Source organism: Hyperolius riggenbachi, chromosome 7 (genome assembly GCF_040937935.1).
Source record: "Hyperolius riggenbachi isolate aHypRig1 chromosome 7, aHypRig1.pri, whole genome shotgun sequence".
Classification (NCBI taxonomy): Eukaryota; Metazoa; Chordata; class Amphibia; order Anura; family Hyperoliidae; genus Hyperolius; species Hyperolius riggenbachi.
The window spans coordinates 197,268,799-197,296,622 of NC_090652.1; the positions used below are offsets into that span (position 1 = coordinate 197,268,799).

Here is a 27,824-nt window from a genome sequence, read left to right on the forward strand (position 1 = left end):
AACATAAAACTTTGACAGTGTCTTACCTAGCATGAAAAAAGACTAACTATTTTACCACTTCATTCTAGAGTAACAGCTTGTATTTGTCAATAAATTTTACCTTAAAGCGATCCAAACCAAATATTTTTTTTTTAATTTAAAATATTTAGTTGCACCACTCTGACACATACAACGATAAATAAACTTGCTGGGTACAGGTAGGAGGCGCCCGGGAAAGGATGTTCAATATAATACTCTATATGGCAGTATCCAACTACTACAAAATAGGTTGTCCTACCTTATAGGTGTCCCTTTAGGAAATAGAGACAATCAGAAGTAAAAAGGGAATAATTTTAATGGTGCACTAGATGACAACGCGTTTCACGGTCACAGCCGCTTCGTCAGGTCAATAGCAGTGCCTTAAAATACAAAATGGCAGCACTCAGGAACCGAACAATAGATATAGTATATACATGAAATCATGTCAAAATAGAAATAGGCATAAACATATTAGATATAATTGCAATCGACAGTATCTGTCAAGTGACTGTATAGCCATTACTTTTATACTAAACAGCTCACAAACCCCTCACCCACATTGTGGAGGGAAGTATTGGTCTAAAAATGTAATAGAGAGAGCTAAAAAGTAAAAAATAAAAATAATTGAGGATCATATAAAATATATATATACAAATACATGTGTGTGCACATAAATCTGTCCCTCTCTTATAAAGATACAGGGGACTGGTAGAATATGCTGTAATATATATATACACACACAAACGTATATACATGCATGTTAAAACAACAGATTTCCATAGACATATAAAGATACACATAAAGATATGCACATATGTACTGCCTATTGAGATTACGTGTAAAAATTAAAAGTTAAATTACCATATGTGTACCTATGTTTATGAACACCATAGGATTTCTATTGGCGGGGAATGAAGTATTTTAATTAAGAAAGCATCCTGGGTTTATAGGGGGGATTCTGTGTGATTCGGAATTGTAAAAGGATATAGTGACAGCTTAGGTAAAGCTGAAGTCCAGGTGGGTACAATGGAAGGAAGTGTAAGGTGAAATGATATGTTGGGGTGTGGGGCGGCTGGTCTCCCCAATAAATGAGAAATTAAGTGCTGGGAGTAAGATATGCAGAGCCATATGCAGGGGTTTTAAGGTTAGGGTGAGAAACCCAGGTAATGAGGAATGGCGTGGGGAAGGAACCCCTAGATGGCAGCGGGGTGGGCAGTCCGACTATAAGTGGCGGAGGGTAAAGAGTGGCGGGGCAAAAGAGGCTTACCTGTATTGCAGGGAGTCCGTGTGTCCGGGTGCCAATAATGCAGAGTGGCGTCCCTGGAGCTGTATATACTGTGGTGTGTCTAAGGGGAGGGCGGAAGTAGGCACAGATAGGGCAGGTGACGTCATCACGTCACGTGGGTCTGTATTTTATATATATATAAAATACAGACCCACGTGACGTGATGACGTCACCTGCCCTATCTGTGCCTACTTCCGCCCTCCCCTTAGACACACCACAGTATATACAGCTCCAGGGACGCCACTCTGCATTATTGGCACCCGGACACACGGACTCCCTGCAATACAGGTAAGCCTCTTTTGCCCCGCCACTCTTTACCCTCCGCCACTTATAGTCGGACTGCCCACCCCGCTGCCATCTAGGGGTTCCTTCCCCACGCCATTCCTCATTACCTGGGTTTCTCACCCTAACCTTAAAACCCCTGCATATGGCTCTGCATATCTTACTCCCAGCACTTAATTTCTCATTTATTGGGGAGACCAGCCGCCCCACACCCCAACATATCATTTCACCTTACACTTCCTTCCATTGTACCCACCTGGACTTCAGCTTTACCTAAGCTGTCACTATATCCTTTTACAATTCCGAATCACACAGAATCCCCCCTATAAACCCAGGATGCTTTCTTAATTAAAATACTTCATTCCCCGCCAATAGAAATCCTATGGTGTTCATAAACATAGGTACACATATGGTAATTTAACTTTTAATTTTTACACGTAATCTCAATAGGCAGTACATATGTGCATATCTTTATGTGTATCTTTATATGTCTATGGAAATCTGTTGTTTTAACATGCATGTATATACGTTTGTGTGTGTATATATATATTACAGCATATTCTACCAGTCCCCTGTATCTTTATAAGAGAGGGACAGATTTATGTGCACACACATGTATTTGTATATATATATTTTATATGATCCTCAATTATTTTTATTTTTTACTTTTTAGCTCTCTCTATTACATTTTTAGACCAATACTTCCCTCCACAATGTGGGTGAGGGGTTTGTGAGCTGTTTAGTATAAAAGTAATGGCTATACAGTCACTTGACAGATACTGTCGATTGCAATTATATCTAATATGTTTATGCCTATTTCTATTTTGACATGATTTCATGTATATACTATATCTATTGTTCGGTTCCTGAGTGCTGCCATTTTGTATTTTAAGGCACTGCTATTGACCTGACGAAGCGGCTGTGACCGTGAAACGCGTTGTCATCTAGTGCACCATTAAAATTATTCCCTTTTTACTTCTGATTGTCTCTATTTCCTAAAGGGACACCTATAAGGTAGGACAACCTATTTTGTAGTAGTTGGATACTGCCATATAGAGTATTATATTGAACATCCTTTCCCGGGCGCCTCCTACCTGTACCCAGCAAGTTTACACCCCTCTTGTCAGTAGGGGAGATTAGGCCGATTTTAGTCGACCGTTAAATCGGTTTTTTTTGTTGTTTTTTTTTGGAGCAGCGACCACCTAGGACCTAAAGGCCGAGTGGGGACGGTACTTCCCCACCTGCGGACACAAGTGGTTGCCTTTACTGCAACCCACGTTTGTGAGTATATTTACTGCTTTTAATAGCTACATCCAGATCCACTAACCATATTGCACCAGATTGGGCTCCCGGATCTCTCTGTGTTTTTTCTCTCTACTATCCAACGATAAATAAACACTCTTAACCTAAGAGAATTTCAGTGCATGCTATTCACCCCTCTCTTTTCATAACTAGGGTTATACAGGTGGCAGCGTCTGAGCTTAGTAGGAGGTTTTAGATCATGGGTGTGTTTGTCATCAGCTACCCTCCCTCACAGGGGCATTGTCTATGTGAAATCTCACACAAGCTGAGATCACCTCCCCTGTGACATTATCAGTAGCAGCCTGTGTTTTGTTTTTTTATCTCCTCCACCAGTCTGCCAAAATCTGTCCCGGCAATATGAAAGGAAGGGTTCCTCCAATAAATGTAAATATTTTAGATTTGTCATCATGCAGCTGAAAAAAGGCTGCTATTTATTATCATAAGTTAGAAAATTAATTTTATTTCTGAAATGTTGTATTTGTAATTTGAGTCCACTTTAATGATCACATATGTTTGAGCTGTACAAAGCTCAGAGATATAATAATGCCACCTCAACTCGCCACAATGTAAATATACTATTATTTGGAAAAAAAAAAAGCTATAAGACCTCTAAATGTATTATTCTGTGGCTGCAGCATACACAAAAAAAATGTAGGAAAGTAAAACTAGAATTAAAATTATATTCCTCCTCTAGTGGAAAAGGGCCCTTTTACACGTAATGCGCTGGTATGCGTCAGTATGCTTTTTTTTCCATAGCAGTGCATTGTGAAAAAGATTTCAGTTAAAACGCGTAGAGTGTGAACTGTACCACAGGAAAACATGGGCAATACTTTGAAAATCAGTTTTTATTTTTTTCAGTTATAACTGAGAGCAACTGATTAAGTGTAAAATGGGCCTATGGCATTTTTAGACCTCTTCTTAGGCATTTCCACTTTGAAAAATTACATAAAGCCTCATACACGCGTATGAGGCATGTCACCTGACAGGGATCAAGAATCAATCCCTTTGGTGACATTGCAAGGCCCTGGACTCAATCCCTCGGTTGACATTGCAGGGCCGATGCTGTACAAGTTAGCAACGTCTTCCGTTGCTATGCAGGGGGGGGGGGGGAAGACAGTCCAAAGGAGTGGCATGCAAGGCATGTCACGGAGCTAGTGGGTAAGGCATATCACAGAGCAGGAGGGTAAAAAGGGAGAACATTGCCCTCGGCTGAATCAAACTGCCAGGATGATCACTGACAGAGCCACTAAGGGGGTTGGGTGCCACTGTGTAAACACACCAGATTCTCAGCAGAAGCAGTCGATATTGGCCACCTTGGACATGTTTCATCCAGCACGTGTATACAGTTTTCGTTTTAAAAGTAAAGGTAATATATATATTAATACATAAACAAAACTAACAAATTGTTTTGTTATTCTTCATCCATCTGGTGGTAGTAATCCATATGGCCTATACTATCCTATGTGCCATGACCCATCAGTGCTCTGCAATGAACTTTGGGGTACTAATACAGTGAGTTATTTAGCACTTCCCTGCTGTTTATTTAATAAATCTAATGTTGTTTTATGTTCGCATGCCAGTGCCACGGCTTACATTCACTGCTAATTTGACCTTACTGCCATCACAGGAAGATCTCCTTATCTCATAAATTTGTAAATGCTGCTCTCTCAACAGTCCCACTTGCCGATTCTGTACACAGAGCACACAGCATTTTAGGCAGTACAATGTCTGAACAGACACTCCAGTATCAATGGGAATGTGATAAAGCATCACTGATTCTGAGAGCAGATCCTCCCACCAGTGCACAAACAGGAGCTTAATTAGCGGTATATAGAAGCCAACACCACCGGTAATTATTATACCAGTAAACTTACCTCATGTTTAAAGAGAACCTAAACAGAGGGATATGGATGTTTCCTGTTAAACAATACCAGTTGCCTGGCATCCTGCTGATCTCTTTGGCTGCATTATTGGCCCAATCACACACCTGAAACAAGCATGCAGCTAAAGTCTGACTTCAGTCAAAGCACCTGATCTGCATGCTTGTTGAGGGGCTGTGGCTAAAAGTATTAGACACACAGGATCAGCAGGAGAGTCAGGCAACTGGTATTACAGTGGTTTGCAAAAGTATTCGGCCCCCTTGAAGTTTTCCACATTTTGTCACATTACTGCCACAAACATGAATCAATTTTATTGGAATTCCACGTGAAAGACCAATACAAAGTGTTGTACACGTGAGAAGTGGAATGAAAATCATACATCATTCCAAACATTTTTTGCAAATCAATAACTGCAAAGTTGGGTGTGCATAATTATTCAGCCCAGAGTCAATACTTTGTAGAACCACATTTTGCTGCAATTACAGCTGCCAGTCTTTTAGGCTATGTCTCTACCAGCTTTGCCCATCTAAAGACTGAAATCCTTGCCCATTCTTCTTTGCAAAACAGCTCCAGCTCAGTCAGATTAGATGGACAGTGTTTGTGAACAGCAGCTTTCAGATCTTGCCACAGATTCTCAATTGGATTTAGATCTGGACTTTGACTAGGTCATTCTAACTCATGGATATGTTTTGTTTTAAACCATTCCATTGTTGCCCTGGCTTTATGTTTAGGGTCGTTGTCCTGCTGGAAGGTGAACCTCCGCCCCACTCTCAAGTCTTTTGCAGACTCCAAGATGTTTTCTTCCAAGATTGCCCTGTATTTGGTTTCATCCATCTTCCCATCAACTCTGACCAGCTTCTCTGTCCCTGCTGAAGAGAAGCAACCCCTGAGCATGATGCTGCCACCACCATATTTGACAGTGGGGATGGTGTGTTCAGAGTGATGTGCAGTGTTAGTTTTTCGAAACAAATAGCGGTTTGCATTTTGGCCAAAAAGTTCCATTTTGGTCTCATCTGACCAGAGCACCTTCTTCCACATGTTTGCTGTGTCCCCCACATGGCTTGTGGCAAACTGCAAATGGGCCTTTTTATGCTTTTCTGTTAACAATGGCTTTTTTCTTGTCACTCTTCCATAAAGGCCAACTTTGTGCAGTGCACGACTAATAGTTGTCCTATGGACAGATTCTCCCACCTGAGCTGTAGATCTCTGCAGCTCGTCCAGAGTCACCATGGGCCTCTTGACTACATTTCTGATCAGCGCTCTCCTTGTTCGGCCTGTGAGTTTAGGTGGACGGCCTTGTCTTGGTAGGTTTACAGTTGTGCCATACTCCTTCCATTTCTGAATGATCGCTTGAACAGTGCTCCATGGGATGTTCAAGGCTTTGGAAAGCTTTTTGTAGCCCAAGCCTGCTTTAAATTTCTCAATAACTTTATCCCTGACCTGTCTGGTGTGTTCTTTGGACTTCATGGTGTTGTTGCTCCCAATATTCTCTTAGACAACCTCTAAGGCCGTCACAGAGCAGCTGTATTTGAACTGACATTAGATTACACACAGGTGCACTCTATTTAGTCATTAACACTCACCAGGCAATGTCTATGGGCAACTGACTGCACTCAGAACAAAGGGGGCTGAATAATTACGCACACCCCACTTTGCAGTTATTTATTTGTAAAAAATGTTTGGAATCATGTATGATTTTCATTTCACTTCTCACGTGTACACCACTTTGCATTGGTCTTTCACACGGAATTCTAATAAAATTGATTCATGTTTGTGGCACTAATGTGACAAAATGTGGAAAACTTTTAAATGGGGCCGAATACTTTTGCAAACCACTGTATTTTAAAAGGAAAAATCCATATCCTTCTCAGTTTAGGTTCCATTTAATATACAATGCCTACTGTGATCAATAATGGTTGTACATTTATTGTTATGCACCCCAATTCAATGTTTTATAATGATTTTTAATAAATTATTGTGTGTTCAGTGAGGGCTGATGATTCCGTGAGGAATGATACATTCATCTTTATTGTTATTTGTAGAATTTCCTCACAGATGAATAGTTTTATTTTTTGCACTTAAAGAAAACCAGACAACAAACAACTAAATAAAATAAAAGTTTTATACATACCTGGAGCTTCTTCCAGCCTCATGCGCACGGATCGCTCCCACGCCGTCAGCCTTCTGTATCGCTGGTACCAGATCCCGTAACTTCGGCCAGTTGCAGCCAGTCTGAGCAAGAGACGTGCGCTCTCTACAAATCTCTGCGGTGGCTGCCGGATAGATACGTAGAGAGTGCATGTCTCTTGCGCAGACTACCCACAGTTACGGGACCCGGTACCAGCGATACAGTAGGCGGAGGACGGCGGCATGGGAGCGATCCGTGCGCCTTGGGCTGGAGGGAGTTCCAGGTATGTAAATGTAAAAATGTTATCCAATTTAGTCTCTGGTACACGTTAACATGTGATGTTGCACTTTGATACATGTTTTTATATACTTTATTTCATCACTACGAGCAGCTGAAGGTGGTGAATTCGACGCCGGTCAGTTGCTCCAGTCCGCCGGTCAGGCACTCGCTATTGCTCAGAACAGGCAGTGGATAGGTGGCATCCCCATGGAGTTGCATCTAATGCTGCATACACACTTGAGATAAAAGTCTCTGGAAAAGGCAAGATCACAGACCAATTTTACCCCATTCCATGTAGTATGAGAGCCATACTCTACACAGTCTATTCTATGGAGCTGCACTCCCCATCAGATAAAATCTTTGCAAGATGCTGCACACAAAGATGCCCTTACACATTCAAAAGATCATTATCTGCAAAAGATCTCTTCCTGCAATAGATCCATTCCTGCAAAATGCATGCATAGTCTATGAGATCTGCAGATCCTCATACACACCTTGTTTAACAGACTTCATCTGCATATCTGGCAATCATCTGCAGATCTGAAAATCCATCCTGGTGGATCTGATCTGCAGATGATATGCAGATGATTGCCTGCTAAACAAGGTGTGTATGATGATCTGCAGATCTCATAGACTATGAATGCATTTTGAAGGAATGGATCTATTGCAGGAAGAGATCTTTTGCAGATAATGATCTTTTGAATGTGTACGGGCATCTTTGTGTGCAGCATCTTGCAAAGATGTTATCTGATGGGGAGTTCAGCTCCATAGAATAGACTGTGAAGGTATGGCTCTCATACTACATGGAATGGGGTATAATTGGTCTGTGATCTTGCCTTTTCCAGAGACTTTTATCTCAAGTGTGTATGCAGCATAAGTCTGGCACCTCCTGTGCTGAGATGCAACGGTTTTTGGATATCACCAACGCATCTCAAATGTGACACGCGCGGTGTTACCAAAAGCTGCAATTGCATGCAGCTGTATGGCACTTGTGGCCGACCAATGGCCTGCCAGCAGATATGCTGATCATTTCATTGCTCAAATGCTCTAGTATACACTAGGTATAGAATTTCTTAGTAAATAAGTTATAAATAGCATGAACTAAATTGCTCTAATAGTTACATAGTAACTATTAGAGCAATTTGGTTCATACTATTTATACCTTATTTACTAAGCAATTCCACTAAGTATGGGATTGCCTAGAAAATAAGGTATAAATAGCAAATTAGTTTTATCTGATTGAGCAAACTCTGTTGACAGCAAAAGAGTGCTGAAAAGTTTAAACTGTTCATTTATTTTTTTATTGGCAGCCAAATGAACCAGATTGTGCATCACACTGAAATGGTTGCTGTGCAGACATGAATGAAAGAAAAAAAAAAAAAAAAGATACTTACCTAAGAAGGTAGCCTCTATCTAAACCAGGCATGGGCAAACTTGGCCCTCCAGCTGTTAAGGAACTACAAATCCCACAATGCATTTGCCTTTATGAGTCATGACTGTGGCTGTCAGACTCCTGCAATGCATTGTGGGACTTGTAGTTCCTCAGCAGCTGGAGGGCCAAGTTTGCCCATGCCTGCTCTAAACCCTTCACAGTCTATGTCCTCATGGAGCCCACAGCCTGGGACCTTCTTGTAAATCGTGACCCAGCTCCTCTTCATGCACAAGTACAGCCATGCAGAAAGCTACTTCCTGCGCCGATGTGCATGAAGAGGAGCGCAGCCACATATCTGACAAGTACTTGTCGGATATGTTCTTGGGGTACATGCAACAACGATGGGAGCTAGGAGGAAGTGGGAAGCAACTGAAGGCTTCTCATCTTTGGTGTTTATCTGTTTTTTTTTTTCCCCTCTTGGGTACACTTTAAGGGCCCATTCACACTAGAAATTGCTATACGCAAACGCTGAGTGATTTTCTGGCATTTTTTCCTAGTGATTTCCCAGCGATTTTTCAGTTTTTTCAGCGATTAGCGTTTTACGATTTCTAGTTCAATTAGCCTTTTGTGGGTAATCTGCAAGGTTGGCTGGGTAAAATCGCTGTGAAAGCTCTGTTGATTGAAACAGGCCAACGCTGCAGGCAACGCATTTGCGTTTCAGCAAATCGCTTAGATGAGAACACTTCCATATACTTTCATTGTACACGCGTTTTTCAAACCGCTAGCGATTTTCAGCGATGCTGAAATCGCTCTGAAAACACACAAGTGTGAATGGGCCCCAAATGTAACCCCCTTTAATTAAGGCCTGGTTCCCATTAGCGTTTTTTTCTGGATCGGAACGTATACTGTACAAACGGAACAGATGTGAAAGGATCCAATGTTAACCTATGGATCCATTCACATGCGTCCGTTGGTACGGATACGTTCCGTACGTTCTGATCCATGGACCTAACAATTTCTGCAGGCCCTAATTTGCCGGACCGTTTTGCTTAGCGGAACGGATCCGGACAAAGCTGCATTGGGGCAATGTAAAACAAAACGTTTGTTCACAGTAGTGAAGAAACGGACCGCTCCACGGGGGATGGGGGCATGTGCCGACGCAAATCTAGCGACAGGAGGGTGAGGGGAGAGTGCAGCAGCCGGGCAGGTGGGTGAGGGAGGGTTTATACATACCTAATCTTCCGTAGCAGCATGCGGTAGAGGCTTCTGTCTTCTTCCGCGTCATAGGACTAGTCACATGACGCGCTGTGTAGTCACAGCAGAAGAAGAGGAAGCCTCTCCCGCCGGCTGCTATGGAAGATTAGGTATGTATTTGCTGAGTGAAAACGTATCCGATCAATCATTGATCATATCCGTTTGAACCGGGCCACTGTCTGAGCCATCCGGATTCGGTGAAGCGGAGACCGGATCCTTTTAGCTCAGAACGCTAATGTGAACCGGGCCTAAACCTGTAACAACATAAAAAAATAAAAGTTACCTTAGAAGAGGGAAGCTTCTGGATAGTCCAGAGGATTCCCATGTAATCCTCAACCCTACTGTTCCCATGCAGGATCCCTCTGAACATATCCGACAAGATCTTGTCAGATATGTCCTTGTGGCCACGCTCCTCAGTGCACGAGCATGGCCGTACTCAAGCATGCGCAGTACTGCTACACTTGTACAAAGCGGGGAACGTGGCCACAAAAACTGTCCCAGCCAGCAGCAGTGGGATCAAAGAGGACATGGAAGGCTTCCCTCTGCTGAGATAAGTATTTTCCTCTTATAACAGGTTCACCATATGTTAAAAACATGAATAAGAGAAGCTTGCTGCAGTCTATCTACTATTGAGATTTCAATATTTTTTTTCCCAAATCTGATTAGCCCATTCAAGGACCCAGTCACCCCACTCCTTTCCTCATAATTATTCAGATAACTAATTGTAGCTGCAATATCTACAGCAAATTAGATTTGCTTACCCCTGTTCTTTAATAAGAATGATCAATGAGATGGAAATAATCCCGGAGCAGTGCTTTTCAGCGCTGCTAGATTTGGGCGCAGCCGCCCCCTCCATAGACTTCAATAGGAATCACGGTACTTATCCGTTAGCAGGGCGCATCCGGCAGGTGGCGATAATTACTATTCCCCCTCCAGGCCGACATGGATAGTAGGGAAAGATGTAACCCTGGTGGAGTTTTGTCGCCACCTGCCGGATGCGCCCGGCTAACAGATAAGTACCCGAATCACTCCTATTAGAGATGGGAAGTTCGGATCTTTTCAATGATCCGGATGATTCGAATCGGATCATTGAAAAGATCCGGATCTTTGATCCAAATCTCGGATCATTTTACTACCGAAGCATTCGGGGGTGAAATGAATAGCAGGACAGGTCTTTCCCTGCGATGGACAAGGAAGGGGAGGGGGTGGACACACAGAGAAGGGGAGAAGATGGACAGAGGGCAGGGAGTGGACGGAGAAGGGAGGAGGGACGAGCATAGAGCAGAAATGTTTGTTTGCACACAATACCCACATGCTGCAATCATATGCTTTACATATATTTCACCTATATGCTCATCTGTGTACTTTGAATGCAAACTTCGCAGTGAAAGAAAGCATTGCCCAAAGTGAAGTGCTGCTGTTTAGTGCCGAGTGCAGGAGGATCATATTGCGCTGCAATCACAGTGCCTGCAAAGTTACTGAGCTGTGCTGAGCTGAGTCAAAAGCTTCCAATGTGTTCACTGTGCACAACTACGGAACAGACAGCCTATAATCAGCAGCACGTTATAGCCAGTATATGTGCTCTACACATATCTGGCAGTGGCACCCATGTCCCCTCTCTCTCATCTACCTGTCTCCCTGCAAGGCTGGCTCCCATCCAACAGAGCGATCCATCTCAGCTCTGCTTCCAGGACCCCGCTGCCCGCTGAGAGGGGGCGTGTTGCTCCTGGCCCCGCCCCTTTTGCGATCCGAATCACTCATTTTGATGATTCGGATGATTCGACTCACAAAATAGATTCGGATCAAAGATCCGAATCGTTCATGATCCGGACAACACTAACTCCTATTGAAGCGCTCAGTGAGGAACGTTGGCTCCCTCAGAAGACGGAGCCGAGGTTGCTTAAAAACATAATAATTCGGCCTCCAGCAATCGTTGGAAGCCGAATTATTTCATTCCCCCACTATCCATGGCGGCCTGGAGGGGGAATAGTAATTAAATCGTCCCGGACTTGTGCAGTAGCAGGATCAGCTATACCGCTGTATCCTGCGCCCAAGTCTACCAGCGCCGATTTCAAATGTACTCAAATAATCCTGTCTCCCATACAGGTTTAGTGCAAATTCCATGCTGCTTGGACCTGGGCCAATCAAATACACTTCCTGAGTATTTTGCTTGGCCCAAATCCAATCTGCATAAATTAACCACCTCTATTCTTCTTGGGCTTGAAACTGGAACATAAAGAGCTGCAGCCTGTCTAGTAACACAGGTCCTCAGACTAGCATCAAGCTCACGCCAAATCACACTACTAAGCAGGCAAGCAAAACAAGCGTACTTCGGTGTGGCGAGCAAACTCTACTGTTCAGAATATCGGGATACTAACAATGCGCTAAAAAAATCGGGAAAATGTCATTTCAAATAGCTATTGTTTTATTTTCCTTTAGAAATAATTTGATCACGGTGAGGGGGAAACACGCCATTAAATTCTGGAATGACCTAAGTGACGCTAGTGGAAGCGACGTCAAAAGCACTCCGAGCTGAACAGCACAATCCAGAACGTACCAGTACTCACCTTGTAAAAGACAAGAAATCAGATTACAAGGGCGCCGCCATCTTGTGACGTCACGCAAGACATTCCGTATACGGAAACTACGAAGACTCAAACTAGCGCAATGTCGTTTTCACGAGCATGCTCTATCGGGTTGGGCCTCTATCGACATCTAGAGGTTGATATAGGAATTTATTTGGGTTTGCATACGGCAGTATCTTTACGGGTACCTCCTTCTCTTGCTTTGTATAACGTTGCTTGGCGACAGTACCACGCTGAAGTCTCGTATGCAGTGCTGATACCAGAAGTCATGGCGAGGTTTGTTCTTGCAGGTAAACATCTGCTGTTTCCTTCACCCGTTTGTTTTTTTACAGGTTGGTGTAATGTATTTCTCAATGTGAAGTTCAGTGAAGTGAAGAATACTGACGAAGAACGACAAATAGAGATCAATCACTGCACTTGGCTAAAAGGCCACAAGAGGGGGCGTCTGATCAACATACCCCCCTATGGACTGTATATCCCAGTCCCCCATGCTGTCCCTTACATCCTCCACACACCTATGGACTATATACCCCAACCCCCTTTATCCTTCCCTTATTCCCACAATTCCCCCCCCCCCCCCCCCCCCCATGTTAATGTTTTGTTTTGCTTTGGCAATGCTAAATGTATTTGGTCCTGCCAATAAAGCTTTTTTGGATTTGGATTTGGATTGGCGTGTCTTCATGAATCTAAATCCAATCCCCCCCCCCCCCCCCAAAAAAAAAAAGCTTAATTGGCGGGACCAAATACATTTAGCATTGTCCAAGCAAAACATTAGCATGGGAGGGGTTGGCTGTGGGATTATAGGTATGGGGAGGGTATAGGTGGAAGTATATGGGGGATATAGTCCCTAGGGGTAGAAGGGGTATTGGGAACAGTATAAGGGGTACACAATCCATGGGGTATCAAGTGCCTCTCAGTGGCAGGCAGCGACATATCGGGCTGCTATTTGCACCGTTGGTTCCTCTTCCCCCAGTAGGAAGCAGGGTTGCCACTTCATCCCTTTAAATACCGCCACATCTAAGTTATACAAGTTCTGGGGCTGCTCACACATAATCAGTGCCTAAATGGCATCTAACTAGCCACAAGGCATGTATAATTCATATGTGCCAGTATGTAAAGGGATGAGGTGGCAACCCTGGTAGGAAGTAGAGTTTACTCTCCTCATCTGTGAAGGTGAAATCCAGGATGTGGGCAGAAAGTCCCTGGAGTGGGCAGTCCTCACAAGTGTGCAGGCATGTGTGAAAGGTGGAGATCTGGGTGCCCTGGCACCTCTTAGGGTTGCCACATCATCCCTTTAAATACCGACACATAAGAATTATACATGCCTTGTGGCTAGTTAGATGCAGTTTAGGCACTGATTATGTGTGAGTAGCCCCAGAACCTTTACAATTCATATGTGGTGGTATTTAAACGGATGAGGTGGCAACCCTGCACCCCTCCCCCCTTTTTAAATCTTTGACTTCCAGATAATAGCCTCATTTTGACACTTAAAATTGAGAAAACGCTACAAACTGAAAGGAACAGAGGTATACACAGTTTGGAAGTAAGATTTAAGGCCTCACCTTAGGTCAACACATATGAAAGGAAATTTGCATTAATTGGTAATGCATAACGTTTTTGTGCATTTGACATCTGCACTTTTTGCAATAAATGTAAACACATACAAATAAGTACATTTCTTCCAGAGAACAGCGAGACATAAATTACTATTCTCCTATGTTGCTGTCACTTACAGTAGGTAATAGAAATCTGACAGAACCGACAGGTTTTGGATTAAACCATCTCCTCATGGTTTTCGTTATTTTCAAAATCACTCAATGAATGGCAGTTGCTCTGTTCAACTGCCAAAAAAAGTATACGGTGAGCAGGGAGGCTGGCCAGCATCTTTGTTTAAATCCCTTTCAGGGAGTGTCTTTATAAAGAATAAATGCCATTCTGAGAAACCCCCATGGAGAGAGAACTAGAACTAGCCCCTAGGTTCTGTCAGATTTCTACTACCTACTGTAAGTGACAGCAACATAGGAGAAAAAGTAATTTATGGCTCATTTTACTCTGGGAAACACGTAGTTCCTATTTGTATGTGTTTACATGTATTTTAAATGTTTCGTCATAGTAGTCCTTTAAGATTGTAACCTTGCACCTATTGTTTCTTGCAATTGCTGTTTTTGCATTGCAGAAAATTTTGTATTGTCATATTTATGATGGTTTTTTTTTTTTTTTGCACCCATGTCTTGTAATTATATTGTGCAGTGCTATAAAAGATGATTGCTCTATATAAATCAATAATAATAATAATGTTGTCTGGTTCTGGTAGGCTGCTTCCAGGAGCTCCTTATTTCCAGTAAAATTAGGACTTCCTTCCCCAACACAAAACAGATCAGATTACATAGCTCATCTCCTCCCACTGCAAAGAAAGATTAACTGTTTGTGGCTAAAATAGCAATTTTATCAAAAGCCATTTGTACTTTTTATCACCCTGTCCTGTCTGCACAAAGAAGCATTTTATAACTGTGGTGTATATTTTAGTTTTTATAAACAAACTGTTGAGCATAAAAAGATCTGTGTTCACATTGTTAGATAAGCTTGTATCTACTCCCCCTTAATTAGCTATTTCAGCCTTTTGGATGTAGCTGCTATGTCCAAAAGGCTGCTGCTGCGTGCTCCCACGGCCGATGGTGTGTGAGCCCGCACGTTTCCGTGCCACCGTCCGTTAGCCCGGAGATCAATGAATGGGAACGTAGTTTATTCATTGATCTAAGTCCCCGTTAGAAAAACCGACGGCTTCAATGAGAAGCCACAGTCTTTCTGAACAAAAAAAAATCACGTCCTCCCTACACTTCCTGTAAGCGAGAGCGCTCGCTTACAGGATGGCAAAAAAATGACTGTGGCCAAATAGTAAAACTACATCTACATATATTTTTTGTTAATAAACACAATAAACTACATTTAAAAATAGCTGTTTACCTCCCACACTCCAAAAAATACCTAAATAAAATGTTTAACTTAAACAAAAAAAAAAATCATCCCTCGTTAAGGTGGTCATACATAATTTTACCAACACATTTGATTTTCCAGTTTTTGTTTTTATAAAATTGAGTGAAAATAATCAATTGTACCCTTTTCATTAAGAAAAAATTAATTGTATTTCCCCATTTTTTTTTTTTATCTTTTAATCTATCAGCCAAGGTGGAAAGTTATCAAATTTGAGAGAAAATGTAATAGTGTGTGGTGTATTGGTTTGATTTCTCAAACATTACAATCAATCAAGCAAGAAAATTCATTGAATTTAATCTAAGAAAAAAGCTGACTAGACATCTGTACAGCGTTGGCACAGCGATGTGGTCTGGGGGATGGGGTCCCAATCTCAGACAGGCGAGTGTGTACGCACCTTAGGGCTTTTTGGTTAAACTAGGTATACTATAACCATGCAATGACAGCTACCAGCAATGGAACTGTTGAAACCTGATTTTTACACAGATTACATTACTTTGGACAAAAAGTGCCATAAGTGAGAGTACAGTATGGGGAATACAGAGTAAGGGATTAAGTTGTTCTATGTTATGCAACAGTGTAATTCCAATTTAACTTTGAACAAAAGGACAAAAAGAAGAGCTTACAGTGGGTAGTAGAAAATGGCCAATAGCCAAAAGGAGAGGTCCCAACTGGTTTGCTGGGCTTTTATGAGAAGCAGCCTTTCTACACGTCTGTCCCACTTACAGACATGCACTAGACTTGGAGTATATAATGTAGCAGGATGTGCTGTGCATCTCCAGGTGATGTGTCCCAGGGGTCATGTAATGTAGCCTGGCTTTAAAGGACAACTGAAGAAAGAGGTATATGGAGGCTGCCATATTTATTTCCTTTTTAAACAATGCCAGTTGCCTGACTATCATGATGATCCTCTGCCTTTAATACTTTTAGCCATAGACACTGAACAAGCACGCAGCAGATCTGGCGTTTCTGACATTTTGGTCAAATCTGACAAGATTAGCTGCATGCTAGTTTCTGGTGTGAGTTAGACACTCCTGCAGCCAAATAGACAAACAGGGCTGCCAAGCAACTGGTCTTGCTCAAAAGAAAATAAATATGGCAGTCCTTAGCCCTTTTTCCCCATTTCATTATGTTTTATTTATTTAAAGTGAACCTGAAGTGAGAGGGATATGGAGGTTGCCATATTTATCTCCTTTTAAACAATGCCAGTTGCCTGATAGTCCTCTTAATCTGTGTCTCTAATATTTTAGTCTTAGACCCTGAACAAGCGTGCAGTAGATCAGGTACTGTTCCTTTTGTCAGCTTTTCTTCTCTCTTTACAGGAAAGGCAGATTGCCCATATTATGCCAAAGCGGAACTTCTTGCTGATTATCTGCAGAAAAACCTGTTAAATTTCACAGTTCACAAAACCATCCAGCATCCTAATAACTGGGAGGTAAGAAAATCTGAAATAATTCAATGTTGTTTTTTTTCGTTTATGCTTTCGTTTAAGCTTCTATACACTTAAAGTGTACCTGAGATGGGGCAGGAGAAAAAAATCATACATACCTGAGGCTTCCTCCAGCCCCCTCCAGTCTGATCGCTCCCTCGTCGTCCTCTGCTGCTGCTTGGATCCTCCGCAATTGGCCCCGGAAACTCCTCCAGTCAGTGCAGCAATCTGGCCGCGCGCACTACCCTGTTGTGCTCCCATACCCAGGAGCGTTCTTCGTCTGCGCAGTAATACTGTGCAGGTGCAAAATGCTCCCGGCTGCATGAGCGTGGTGGGGTAATGCATGCAGCCAGGCCACACATGCGCAGTACACCCCAGACCAGTAGACTTTCCAGGAATAAATTGTGAAAGATCCAGGCGGCGCAGGATGACTGGGAGGAAGTGATCAGCCTGGAAGCGACTGCAGGAAATCCCAGGTATGCATAATTTTTTTTATCCTGCTCCATCTCAGGTTTACTTTAAGGAAGTCTTATGACCATATTTTTAATGCATGACCTCATTTCACACAGAAACAGTAACATCTGGACTTTAAGTAGGTTCACATTTAGGACTAAAACAGTCCATTTCACAGAGCTGACCATAGCAGACCAATGGACATGTTGATCCTATATTAACCACTTCAGTACCAGTGGTTTCTGGCCCTTTAAGGACCAGAGACCGTTGGTACAAAAAAAGTGGCCTAACGACGTCATGTCACACAGACCTGCTGTTACCGCTGATCACCCCGCTCTCCTATTACTCACTCGCTCTGCCGTCGCTGACACCAGAGAACCGATTTCATTTGCCCCTGACCCTGTGATCAATGTGAGCCAATGAGATTGGAGGAGGCATGCGGCTGGTGCCATGCATGCACATTGGCCAAGCTTATAGAGGGGTAGGAATGGCACAGAGCGGAATGAGGGAGAGGGACTAGAAGGATTTCAGGGGGCTGGCAGAAACCCTAGGTAAGTAACTGGCATATTTTTTTTTCAGTTAAGTATCCCTTTGAACAGAATGTGCTTGATTCACAAAGCGGTGCTTACTGTTAGCACGCCTGTGAAAAGCCCCTTAGCACGTCTAGACGAGCTTTTCGCGCGCAAAACTTTATACTCCTAAAAATTTACGCGCGCACTGCACAGAGCTCAGGGCGCTCCGCGCGAAGTGCCCATTAAAGCCTATGGGACTTAGCGCGCGCATAGGACTTTGCGCACGCAAAACTTTGCGCGCGGGTACTTAGCGCGCGATCTGATTGAGTAATCTGGTGCTAACCTACTTAGCACCCTGGTTAGCACGTCTAAAGACTTTAGACGTGCTAAGTAGGTTAGCACCACATAGTGAATCAAGCCCAATATGTTCTTTATTAACAAGCCAGTAGACATACCAACAATGACTTGTAGGTAGCACCTCACTAAGTGTAATCCAAGCAAACAGTTTCAGCTCCTATAATTATATCAGGTAACTTTTATACATGATTCTAAATTGTGATGGCGCTACATTGTTAAACCCTTTTTCAAGTAGCCAGTTAAAGCGCACCTAAACCCAGGACTTCCTCTCAGTTCCTAAAAGATGAGAAACAGTATAATAACCTGTAAAGAAAAACATTTATTTGTTGCAGCCCACAGTACTCCCACTGAGATGCTGCAGAGTGGTTACTTCCTAGTTTCATGGGAGCACAGAAATGGTTAACCCCCATGCTTACATATCGCCTATCTGAATGGCACACCCGGTTCACAGATCAGACAGAGATGACAGCTCAAGTTGCAGTGGCTCATTACTTCCAAATAAGGTAGAATTAGAACGGCTGTTGTCTCTAAATACACACAGGTTGGGTTTCTCTCTGTTTTCCTTCTCTCCTGTGGAAGAGTTTAGGTCCTCTTAAAGGAGGCACAGACATTTAAAGGGGAGATCCACATTTACAGTAGCATATTAAATCTGCTCCAAGGTGTGCACCAGCACTGTTAGTGCTCTTGCAGTTTGGAATATGCAATATGCACAGAAATTACCTTATGGAATTATGGGATCTAGTACTTTATTTTCTGGTTGAACTCAATGGACGTATGTCTTTTTTTCAACCCAAATAACTATGTAACTATATGTAATTACTGTACACTTTAATTAGGATGAGTACTGTACACTTTAATTAGGCTGAGTGGAATGTTGGTCTGCATATTAGATAAAAAGATTAAATAATATCCCAATGTTTGTACACAAGAATACTAGACATTGCATTGGGTTTATGCATTAAACGTTTCGTAAAAATGCCCAGCTCTGAGAAAAGATAGTAAAAGTTCTCAGCAAGAGATCCAGCAAACATGCTGGTTGCCCTCAGCTCTAGTTACCAGCCTGTTATGCCTATTGGGATGGCCTGTAACTTTTCTGCAAAAAGGTTAACTAAATACCCGTAAAGCTAAAATTGCCTGATTCGCTTTGAATATATCCAGTTTCTCAAGTATCTTTCCATAAGAAAGTTGTACCAGTTTCCCAAGGCAGTCACTGAAACTACCTCCTGTTTTCAAGAATTTGAGGCTGAGAAAATCAAAATGTTTACAGTGGAAAATTAGCATACAAGTGGCCACTAACTATACAATTTGCTGAACGATGGTTTACGAACGAGTGATCGAAAATGATCGTTTATGACCACTAATAAAAAAAAAAAAGTTCTAACTAATCCCATCAGATTCGTGAAATCGATTTTTGGATCGGTCCTGTCAATCTGATTGGATTGGTTAGGAGATTTTGGTCCATTAATGGTCTCAAAGGATCATTTCCGATCGTTCATACGAATAATCTTTCCCAAACGATCGTTCAGCAAATTGTATCGTTAGTGGCCCCCTTAATGCTGGCATTAGCAAGGATGATGATGAGATGTTAGGGCCCGTTTCCACTTATGCGGTGTGGAATTGCCGCGGCTCCCCCCTTAAAGAAAATGCATGCGGGTGCGATTCCGTATGCGTATTTTACCACGATTTCGCATAGGTTAGTAGTGATGCGATTTTAACCATGTCACTGCCTGTGTGATTTAACATTACTTTCTATGCGAAATCGCATGTGAAATCGCGGTAAAATACGCATGCCAAAACCGCATGCGATTTCCTATTACGTACATTAGCGACGATTCGCATAGCGGTGTGCGGGATGCGAATTCTGATGGCTCTGCCGTGCAGATTTCTCCTGCACAGAAAAACGCTCAGGATTACTGACAAGTGGAAACAGGGCCATCCCACTTGTATTGGCTATGCGAATCCGCATGCGGACAAAGCATGTGTATTCGCGATAGTGGAAATGGGGCCTTAGGGTGAACTCCGGTTTTGTTAACAAGTAAGCAATCCCTAAAAGCTCCACACATTACTAAGAATAATGACATATATTTTCAAGCTGCTTAACTTGATTCTGAGCACACAAATACCATGCTCCTCTTGTTTCTCTCCTTTCAAATTGGATTAGTGCATGCTTGGAAAATACTGTAAATAACCAGAATTGCACAGCTGCTTTGTATAGCTGATTACTCATGCAGGAGAAGGAATTACATACTAAAAACACAGCATGTAGATTTCAGTCTAGAAAGTAAATGCAGCATGTACTTATTTTAACTGAAATTACTATCTAGTTGCAAATTGAAAAGAAAAGGTATTTTTAATAACATTAAACTGTAAAAAAAACAGTGCACAGCAATAACATGCACTGGGGTATATTCCTAAGGCTACTTGCACACCAAGAGATTGCGTTAGGTGCTACGTTAAGGTCGCATAACGTGCACCTAATGCAACGTATGGTGGTGCGGGAGAGGACGGTAGAGTGAGCCGCGTTAGGCGGCTCTATCCGTATAAGGTCTCCCAGAGTGGCACTGATTGGCCGGCAGGACCACGTGATGCGGAGCGAGACACTCCGCATCACGTGGTCCCGCCGGCCAATCAGCGGCCGCCAGTGCAGTGAATATTAAGTAGCCATGTGCGCGGCTACTGTAGCAGCATCTCCCCGCCTCCTCTCACCCCCCACTGCGCATGTGCAAACAGTCTAACGCGGCTATAGCCGCTCTAACGCCGTAGCATGCTGCACTTTCCGAACAACGTGCAGCGTTACATGTAAGGCAACAGGGCTGTGTGAACAGCCCACTTGTGTTACATTGCTGTGCGTTGGGGGAGCATTACAGGCGCACTAACGTGCACCTGTAACGTCTTAGTGTGTAAGCAGCCTAAAAGATCAGAAAAATGTTTGTGCGCAGAGAGCACATGTAGGCATTGCATGTGTAACGTGAGTTACACTATTAACATAATGTGCTATGTAGATTGCATATAGCCCTGTACAGTTAACGTGTTCTCTTGACATATGAACATTTTGCTGATCTTTTGTGAGTGGGGTAACTATTTTTGTGAGTGGGGTAACTATTTATAGCTAATTTTTAGGTGTCAAAAATCTCTTTATTTAGCGCAAGTTAAAACAGGTATCATTTGCATAATCATAACACCTTATAGGACACACAGGTCCTAGTGGATAAGCTTAAACCAGAAACAAGTAAAACAGATAACATATCAACAGCTGAAATAAACTCCATAGCAAGATATGGAGTAATTAACACTATAATATATGATTACATTAGCATACGGTACTGATTCCAGGGTTCTTGTGTTTGGGTTTGTTCCTAAGTTATGTATAGATAATGTAAAACAGTTAGGGTTGAGTGACAGTGACAGTTTGGTCTCATACTGGTTTATGGTTAACTGACAGCAGTAACAATGGGTCGTTCAGATTGTAGGGGTGAGGAGTCCCGTGAGTAGCGAAATATGGTTAGTTATTTGGGAAGAATCTAGGTGTTTATGCCCCTAAAGGTTAACCATGGTTGCCAGGTGTTTTCAAAGTTATCTAGTTTATCGTCTATTCTGGCATTGATCCGTTCAGAGATCATAGTTGATTCGATGTTTTTCATGATGGTCTGAAAAGATAAGAGGGGGGTCCTCCAGGATGCAGCAATATGGACCTTTGTAGCATTTGCAATACGTTGCGTAAGTCTATGTTCCGGTTGGGTCATATGTGGGGGTTTGTGCCCTAGTAAGAGTGTTCGGGGGTCCTTAGTGATGGGTCTGCCAAACACCCCTGTAAGGAGGGAGTTACTTTTAGACCAGATTCTATTAACTTTAGGGCACGTCCAGAATATATGTGACATAGAGCCATCAGCGGTACAGCCTCTGAAGCAAGCCCTCGAGTTGCTAGAGTCAATTTGGTGGAGGCGAAGGGGGGTAAAGTATGTCCTATGGAGGACCCTTAGCGAGATCTCTATATGAGTGCTATGGAGGCTACCCTTAGCTAGGGTCGTAAAAGATTCCTCCCATTCCTCGTTACTCAGTTCAAACTCCAAGTCATATTCCCATCTTAGGGTGTAAGAAGGTTTTACCTCCCGGTTAGGTTGGTTTTGAAGTGAGTAAAGTAGGGAAATTATACCTTTTTGAAAGGGGTCAGATCTACATGTGACTTCAAAATGTGTAAAGGGGTTATCTAGCGTATTGGTTGATAAAGTACGCAGGTAATGTAATATCTGGTAGAGCCTGAAATGTTCTGAGGATGGGATATTGTATTTGGAGATCAGCTGCCCGCTGGTGGGTATTCTTCCCCCAATCAAGAAGTCTTGTAGAGTCTGGATGTGGTGCGATGACCACCAGGGGAAAAAGCCTGTGAGTTAGTTCCACTAGGAAAGTCAGGGTTATGTAGGATAGAGAGGAGTGGAGGGCATGGTGTTTGTAGCTTGATAAGGTAACGAGCTTTACTCCATATGAGAAGGGTGTGGTATGTTAATGGGGAGATGTTCCTCAATTTTTTGTGGCCAGAATTTGAGGCCCATAGAGAACCTTTCCAGGAATATGGATGTATCATTTCGTTCTCGATTTCAACCCAAGCAGGCATCTGATCCCCTCCATAAATTAAAGGTAGTTGAGCTAGTTGAGAGGCAATAAAATATTTTTTAAGGTGAGGGACAGACAGACCACCATCAGTTTTATGTAAATGCATACATGACTTAGGGATGCGGGGCTTTTTGTGATTCCAGATAAAAGTGAAGATCTTTTTTTGAAGTAAAAGTATATCTCTTGGCATGAGAGGAATGGGAAGTACTCTAAAATAATAGGTTAGCTTGGGAAGGAGGGTCATTTTGACTGCTATACGCCCTGTCCAGGAGAGTTTATATGTGTGCCAGATGTCAAGGTCCCTAAGCAGACCAGGTATGACCCGTGCATAGTTCCACTCATAAAGCTTAGCATTAGAATTGCATATGTTAACACCCAGATATCTAAGGAAATGTGGGTGATGCTGGAATTTAGAGGAGGAAGCGATTTGTGTGATCTCAGAGTGGGGTATATTACATGAGATCATTTCTGTCTTGTCTACATTGACTTTTAGACCTAAGATCTCCTCAAATTTCTTGAGAGCTTGTAATAAATTTGGGATGGTTGTGGAGGGATTCTGGATTGTCATTAGGATATCATCAGCAAACATGCTAAATTTGGGCTGCAACTTGCCTAGGTCATAACCCTGAATGCCTGAATCAGAGCGAAGATGTGAAGCCAGAGATTCCATGGCTAACGCGAATAGGGCTGGGGAGAGGGGGCAACCCTGTCGGGTTTCTCTGTATATATTGATTGTTGCAGGAGACTCACATGGTATCTTAAGTGTGGCAGAGGGGTGTGAATAGATTTGTTCTATCAGGTTATAGAAGGTGCCTGTAATGCCCATTGTTCTAACCGTCGCTAGGAGGAAGGACCAGGTGAGGCTGTCAAAAGCTTTTTCAATATCTAAGCTGAGAATAACTAGAGGTTTCTGATGAATGTTAGCGTGTTGAATTAACAATAGTGTACGCCTGATGTTGTCAGAGGCTTGACGGTTTGGTATAAACCCCACCTGGTCCCTCCCCACCAGCCCGGGCAGAAGTTTGTTAAGACGAGCTGCCATTATTGCAGTAAGTATTTTATAGTCTAAATTTAGCAGTGATATGGGGCGATAGTTTTTAGCAAATAGGGGGTCTTTGCCTGGTTTGGGGATGAGGGTGATTTTAGCTTCTAAAAATTCCGGTGGGGGCTTGAGGGGTGATTTAGCTAAGAAGTTCAGTGTTTTAGTCAGCGGAGGTACTAGTAGATCCTTAAATTTTTTATAATAGGTCGAGGTGTAGCCGTCCGGTCCCGGGGCTTTCCCCTTCTTGAGGGATTTGATAGTTTCGAGGACTTTCTCCTCAGAGATTTTAGCGTTGAGGGATTTAATGGCTGTTGTGGTTAGTCTAGGGAGGGCACTTTGTCGTAAATATTTTGTAGTTTCCAATAACTTATCACTGTCGGGCTGATTATACAGTTTGGAGTAAAAGGAATGGAATGCTTGGTAGATTTTGACAGGGTCACTGGTAATTTGTCCATTGCTTAATTGAATCTTATGGATAGTGTTAATTTTTTCCTGTTGCCTTAGTTTTCTGGCTAACCAGGCATCCGGCTTATTTATGTATTTGTAACAGCGTGCTTTGGTCCAGGTAAGGGCTTTCTCTACGTGTCTGGACAGGATGATGTCTGATATTTGTTTTGATAGGTATCTGCTGGGGGACTGTTGGTTTATCAATATAAGTCTATGGATCCTATGCTCCAGGTTAGCTTGAGATTCGGTATTTTTGCGGTGTCTTCTTTTAGCTGCAGAGATTAAATGGCCTCTGGTTACAGCTTTGTGGGCTAGCCAGCATGTGAGAGGGGATACTTCCTCTGAGTCATTTTCAGAGAAATAGTATTGCATTTTTTCATTAATATCTGCTACAATTGTAGGGTCTAGTAGAAGGGATTCATCCAGTCTCCAAGTGCGTTGGAGTTTCAGGGAGGAATTCACGTCAAGCCCAAGGATTAGGATGTCATGGTCAGACCATGCGGAGGGGATATGTCTGAGGAATAGAAGGGCTCTGATTAGGGTAGTTGAGACAATGAAATGGTCTATCTTAGAGTAGGAACCGTGTGGTGGGGAGAAATAAGTATAGCTCCGTTTACTAGCATAGAGTTCTCTCCACGAATCAGCGAGAGAGGCTGTATGAAGAGATGAGTTCAGGGAGGCTCTCTGTGACTTCGAGAGTTTGTCAGGGGATTTGTTGGACTTGTCGAGAGAATCGTTCAGAGTTAGGTTAAAGTCTCCGCACCAAACTATTCGTGAACCAAAGGACAGGTCGATTTTATTAAAAATTAGTTGGAAAGTTTTGAAGGCTAGTTCTGGAGGGGAATAGCTATTGATAATGTATATTTGTTGTCCTTGAAGGGAAGCTTTTAAAATAATGTATCTACCGTCACTGTCTATAGTTGCATCTAGAATTTCGAGTGGGAGGGAGTTGTGGATCAGGACAGCCACACCTCGACGTTTAGTTTGGGCATTTGATAGGTAATATTTTGAATAATGGCGAGATAGGAATTGTGGGAAGGAGGAAGTTGAGAAGTGAGTCTCCTGCAAACAAATGATGTCAGGTTTATGTTTTTGATAGTCTAAAAACGCTTTCTTCCTCTTCTGCGGGACGTTAAAACCCCTAACATTATGTGATAAAATTGTTAGTACCATTGATGTGATAAGAGAGCGATACTAAGCTATTGGTGAAGATATATGAGACCATTTGTAAGTTATAACAATTAACCCTGTTTGGAGTAAAGCATAAAAGGTTACCCTGGAATCGAAAGTATGAAGGTTCTAGGGCAGCCTGTAAAAGAACATGCTGCACTAGGATGTCACTTAGTGACAGGAAGTAAAGCCAGAGGAGGTACATGATCCTCCTTAAGGCCTCTCCAGAGGGACAGCATAGCCTGCCAGCCGGGAACAGAGCCCTAGATAACATAAACTTTTGGGGCCCATTGACCCCCATATAACTGATTTTTCTGAACATTGAACAGCATTTTAGATAACACACAGAGAGAACAATAAAATAGTAATAAAAGAAAAATAAAGAGAAGAAAAAAGCACATTAAGGCATAGGGTGCGGTTCTCTCCCCAGGGTGGTAGCATGGCACCCCGTGGTCCAGCCCAGAGCCCTCGGAGCAGGCCCGGGCCCAGGGGCCCAAAGGGTGCGGCGGCGACGGGGGGACACACCCCGCCCGTAAGCGGGGCCCGTCCCCCCGACCCCCGCCGCCCCCCGAGCCCGGGCATGCCCCGGTGCCCCCAAACCATCTCCCGTAATGAAAGTCACCTTCGGCATTGGAGAGCAATGAGCGTGCGGCCAGCGGCAACCTCCAGGATTGTAGTGGGGAGGGGCGGCCATGCAGGCCTTCTTGCAACGGTCAAAGTTAGTGTCACATAAGTATGCCTTTGGAGAGGGGTTTCAGAGAACTTTTGCGGGAAAGTCTTGGGCCGCATGATTTAGAGCTCCAAGTTCGTGAGGAATTGCATACTTAGTATGGCATAGAGCGGGGCCTGGCAGTAGGCCGCCAGGGCGGGACCCGGGAGCCCAGGCAGAGTTAATCGCAGGGATGATATGGGAGAAATCCGTAATCCGTAACACAGGCATAACATTAAGAAATAAGGGGAAAGCTAGTCAGATCGTGGGCTGGAGGAGCGACGAGGTACTTCAGACCATTCTCTACGGGGTCTGGGGCCTCGCTGTGATTGTGGGGGGGCTTCGGGTATCTCAATTCGGATGCCGGCCTCTTCAAGAACGGACTTACCCTCCTCCAGGGACTTGATAGAGTGAAAGTGGTTCCCCAGGGTGAAGTTCAGGGCGAATGAAAAGTTCCACCTGTAGCGTACTCTTTCGCGGGTGAGTGAGAGGGTTATCGGTCTGAGTAGCCTTCTCTTTAGCAAGGTGACCGGGGATAGATCCGCGTAGATGTGGACGGAAGATGGAACTCCAGGCAAGTCCTCAAGATCCCTGGCTGCCGTCATAATTTGTTCTTTCATTTCTCCATAGTGCAGTTTTAAAATGACGTCTCGCGGAGTATTTGGGGTTTTTGGTTTGCCCAGGGCTCGGTGTATGCGATCAAACCGCCACATCTCCGGATCCACTTGCGGGAGCAGTGCTGAGAACAGGTTGGTAGCCACCTCTTTAAGTGCTTCAAAAGTTTCGGGGAGGCCGCGGATACGCAGGTTTGATCGCCTGGCCCGGTTTTCGTATTCCTCGAGCCGAGATTCTGCGGCCTCTACCCGGGATTCAAGTTGTGTGATACGCCTCTTGTCGTCGGTTAGTGCGTCTGCCGCTGAGTCCATGCGGTTCTCGAGGACTCCCACCCTTTGGCCGACTTCATGCAATTGGGCTGAGATGTCTTTCACAGCTGCCGCTAGCTCCGATTTGAGCATCTTGCCTATATCAGCTAGTAACTCCTGCTTATCCCAGGAGGGGGACTGCTGGGCTTCCCGTGGGGGTGTTCTTAGGGAGCCATCGGTCTGGCATTGCTTCGTTTTGGTGGAGGGCGGGGAGTTAGTGCGTGAGGCCGAGTCATCCGCCATCTTGAGAGCGCTTCTCGTAGAGGCCCGGGAGGGAGTGGAAGGAGGTAAAGTTCCCTTTGAGCGTGTTCTCTTGCTTTTTGCTGTTCGATTCCCCTTCTGTGTCATATCATGCAGGCTTGGCTATGATCCGGGGGTCAAAGTGTCCGTGTTAGCTGAAGTAGAGGCTCTTTTGTTCCCGGCTGTCAGCGGAGCTCACACAGGACACATCCTGCCTCGTGAGCGCCGCGCATGCGCCCCCTTATAGCTAATTTTTAAGCAAGAGAAGGGGTTTGCTTTAAATCTGCGAGAATTAATAAATTAAATGGTAAATATGCTTAGTACTACTTTGAAGAAGAAAGAATCACCAGATTTTTTTAATTTCTTCCTTTAGCAATGGTTATCAGAGTTATGCTTGAGAAATGGATGGAAACACAGGCGCTCTCCTATAATATGGAGGGAATTGTTGGATCGAGGCAGCAAAGGATTGCTACTTGGAGGATTTAATGAGTTCATGGAACATGTGCAGGTAAAATAATTAGTTAATTTAGTTAGAGTGGACCTGAACTCTTGCAC

At 43.4% G+C, this 27,824-nt stretch overlaps 2 protein-coding genes across 4 annotated transcripts in view; one reads left to right on the forward strand and one right to left on the reverse strand.

Annotated features, from left to right (window-relative positions):
• The window catches only part of FASTKD2 (FAST kinase domains 2), a 97,063-nt gene extending 84,485 nt beyond the window's left edge, over positions 1-12,578 (reverse strand). Inside the window, exon 1 of one of the 2 annotated variants that reach the window (XM_068244978.1) lies at positions 12,368-12,578. The gene's annotated coding sequence lies outside the window, so the exon portion shown is untranslated. The remainder of the gene's footprint in view (positions 1-12,367) is intronic. The other variant, XM_068244977.1, reaches the window with a different exon arrangement.
• The window catches only part of MDH1B (malate dehydrogenase 1B), a 90,339-nt gene continuing 74,633 nt past the window's right edge, over positions 12,119-27,824 (forward strand). The window contains exons 1-3 of one of the 2 annotated variants that reach the window (XM_068244979.1): positions 12,119-12,675; positions 16,699-16,811; positions 27,643-27,777. In XM_068244979.1, coding sequence (XP_068101080.1) covers positions 12,468-12,675; positions 16,699-16,811; positions 27,643-27,777 — 456 coding nt within the window. In that variant the 5' untranslated portion in view covers positions 12,119-12,467. Of the gene's footprint in view, positions 12,676-16,698; positions 16,812-21,555; positions 21,629-27,642; positions 27,778-27,824 lie in introns of those variants that run through there. The other variant, XM_068244980.1, reaches the window with a different exon arrangement.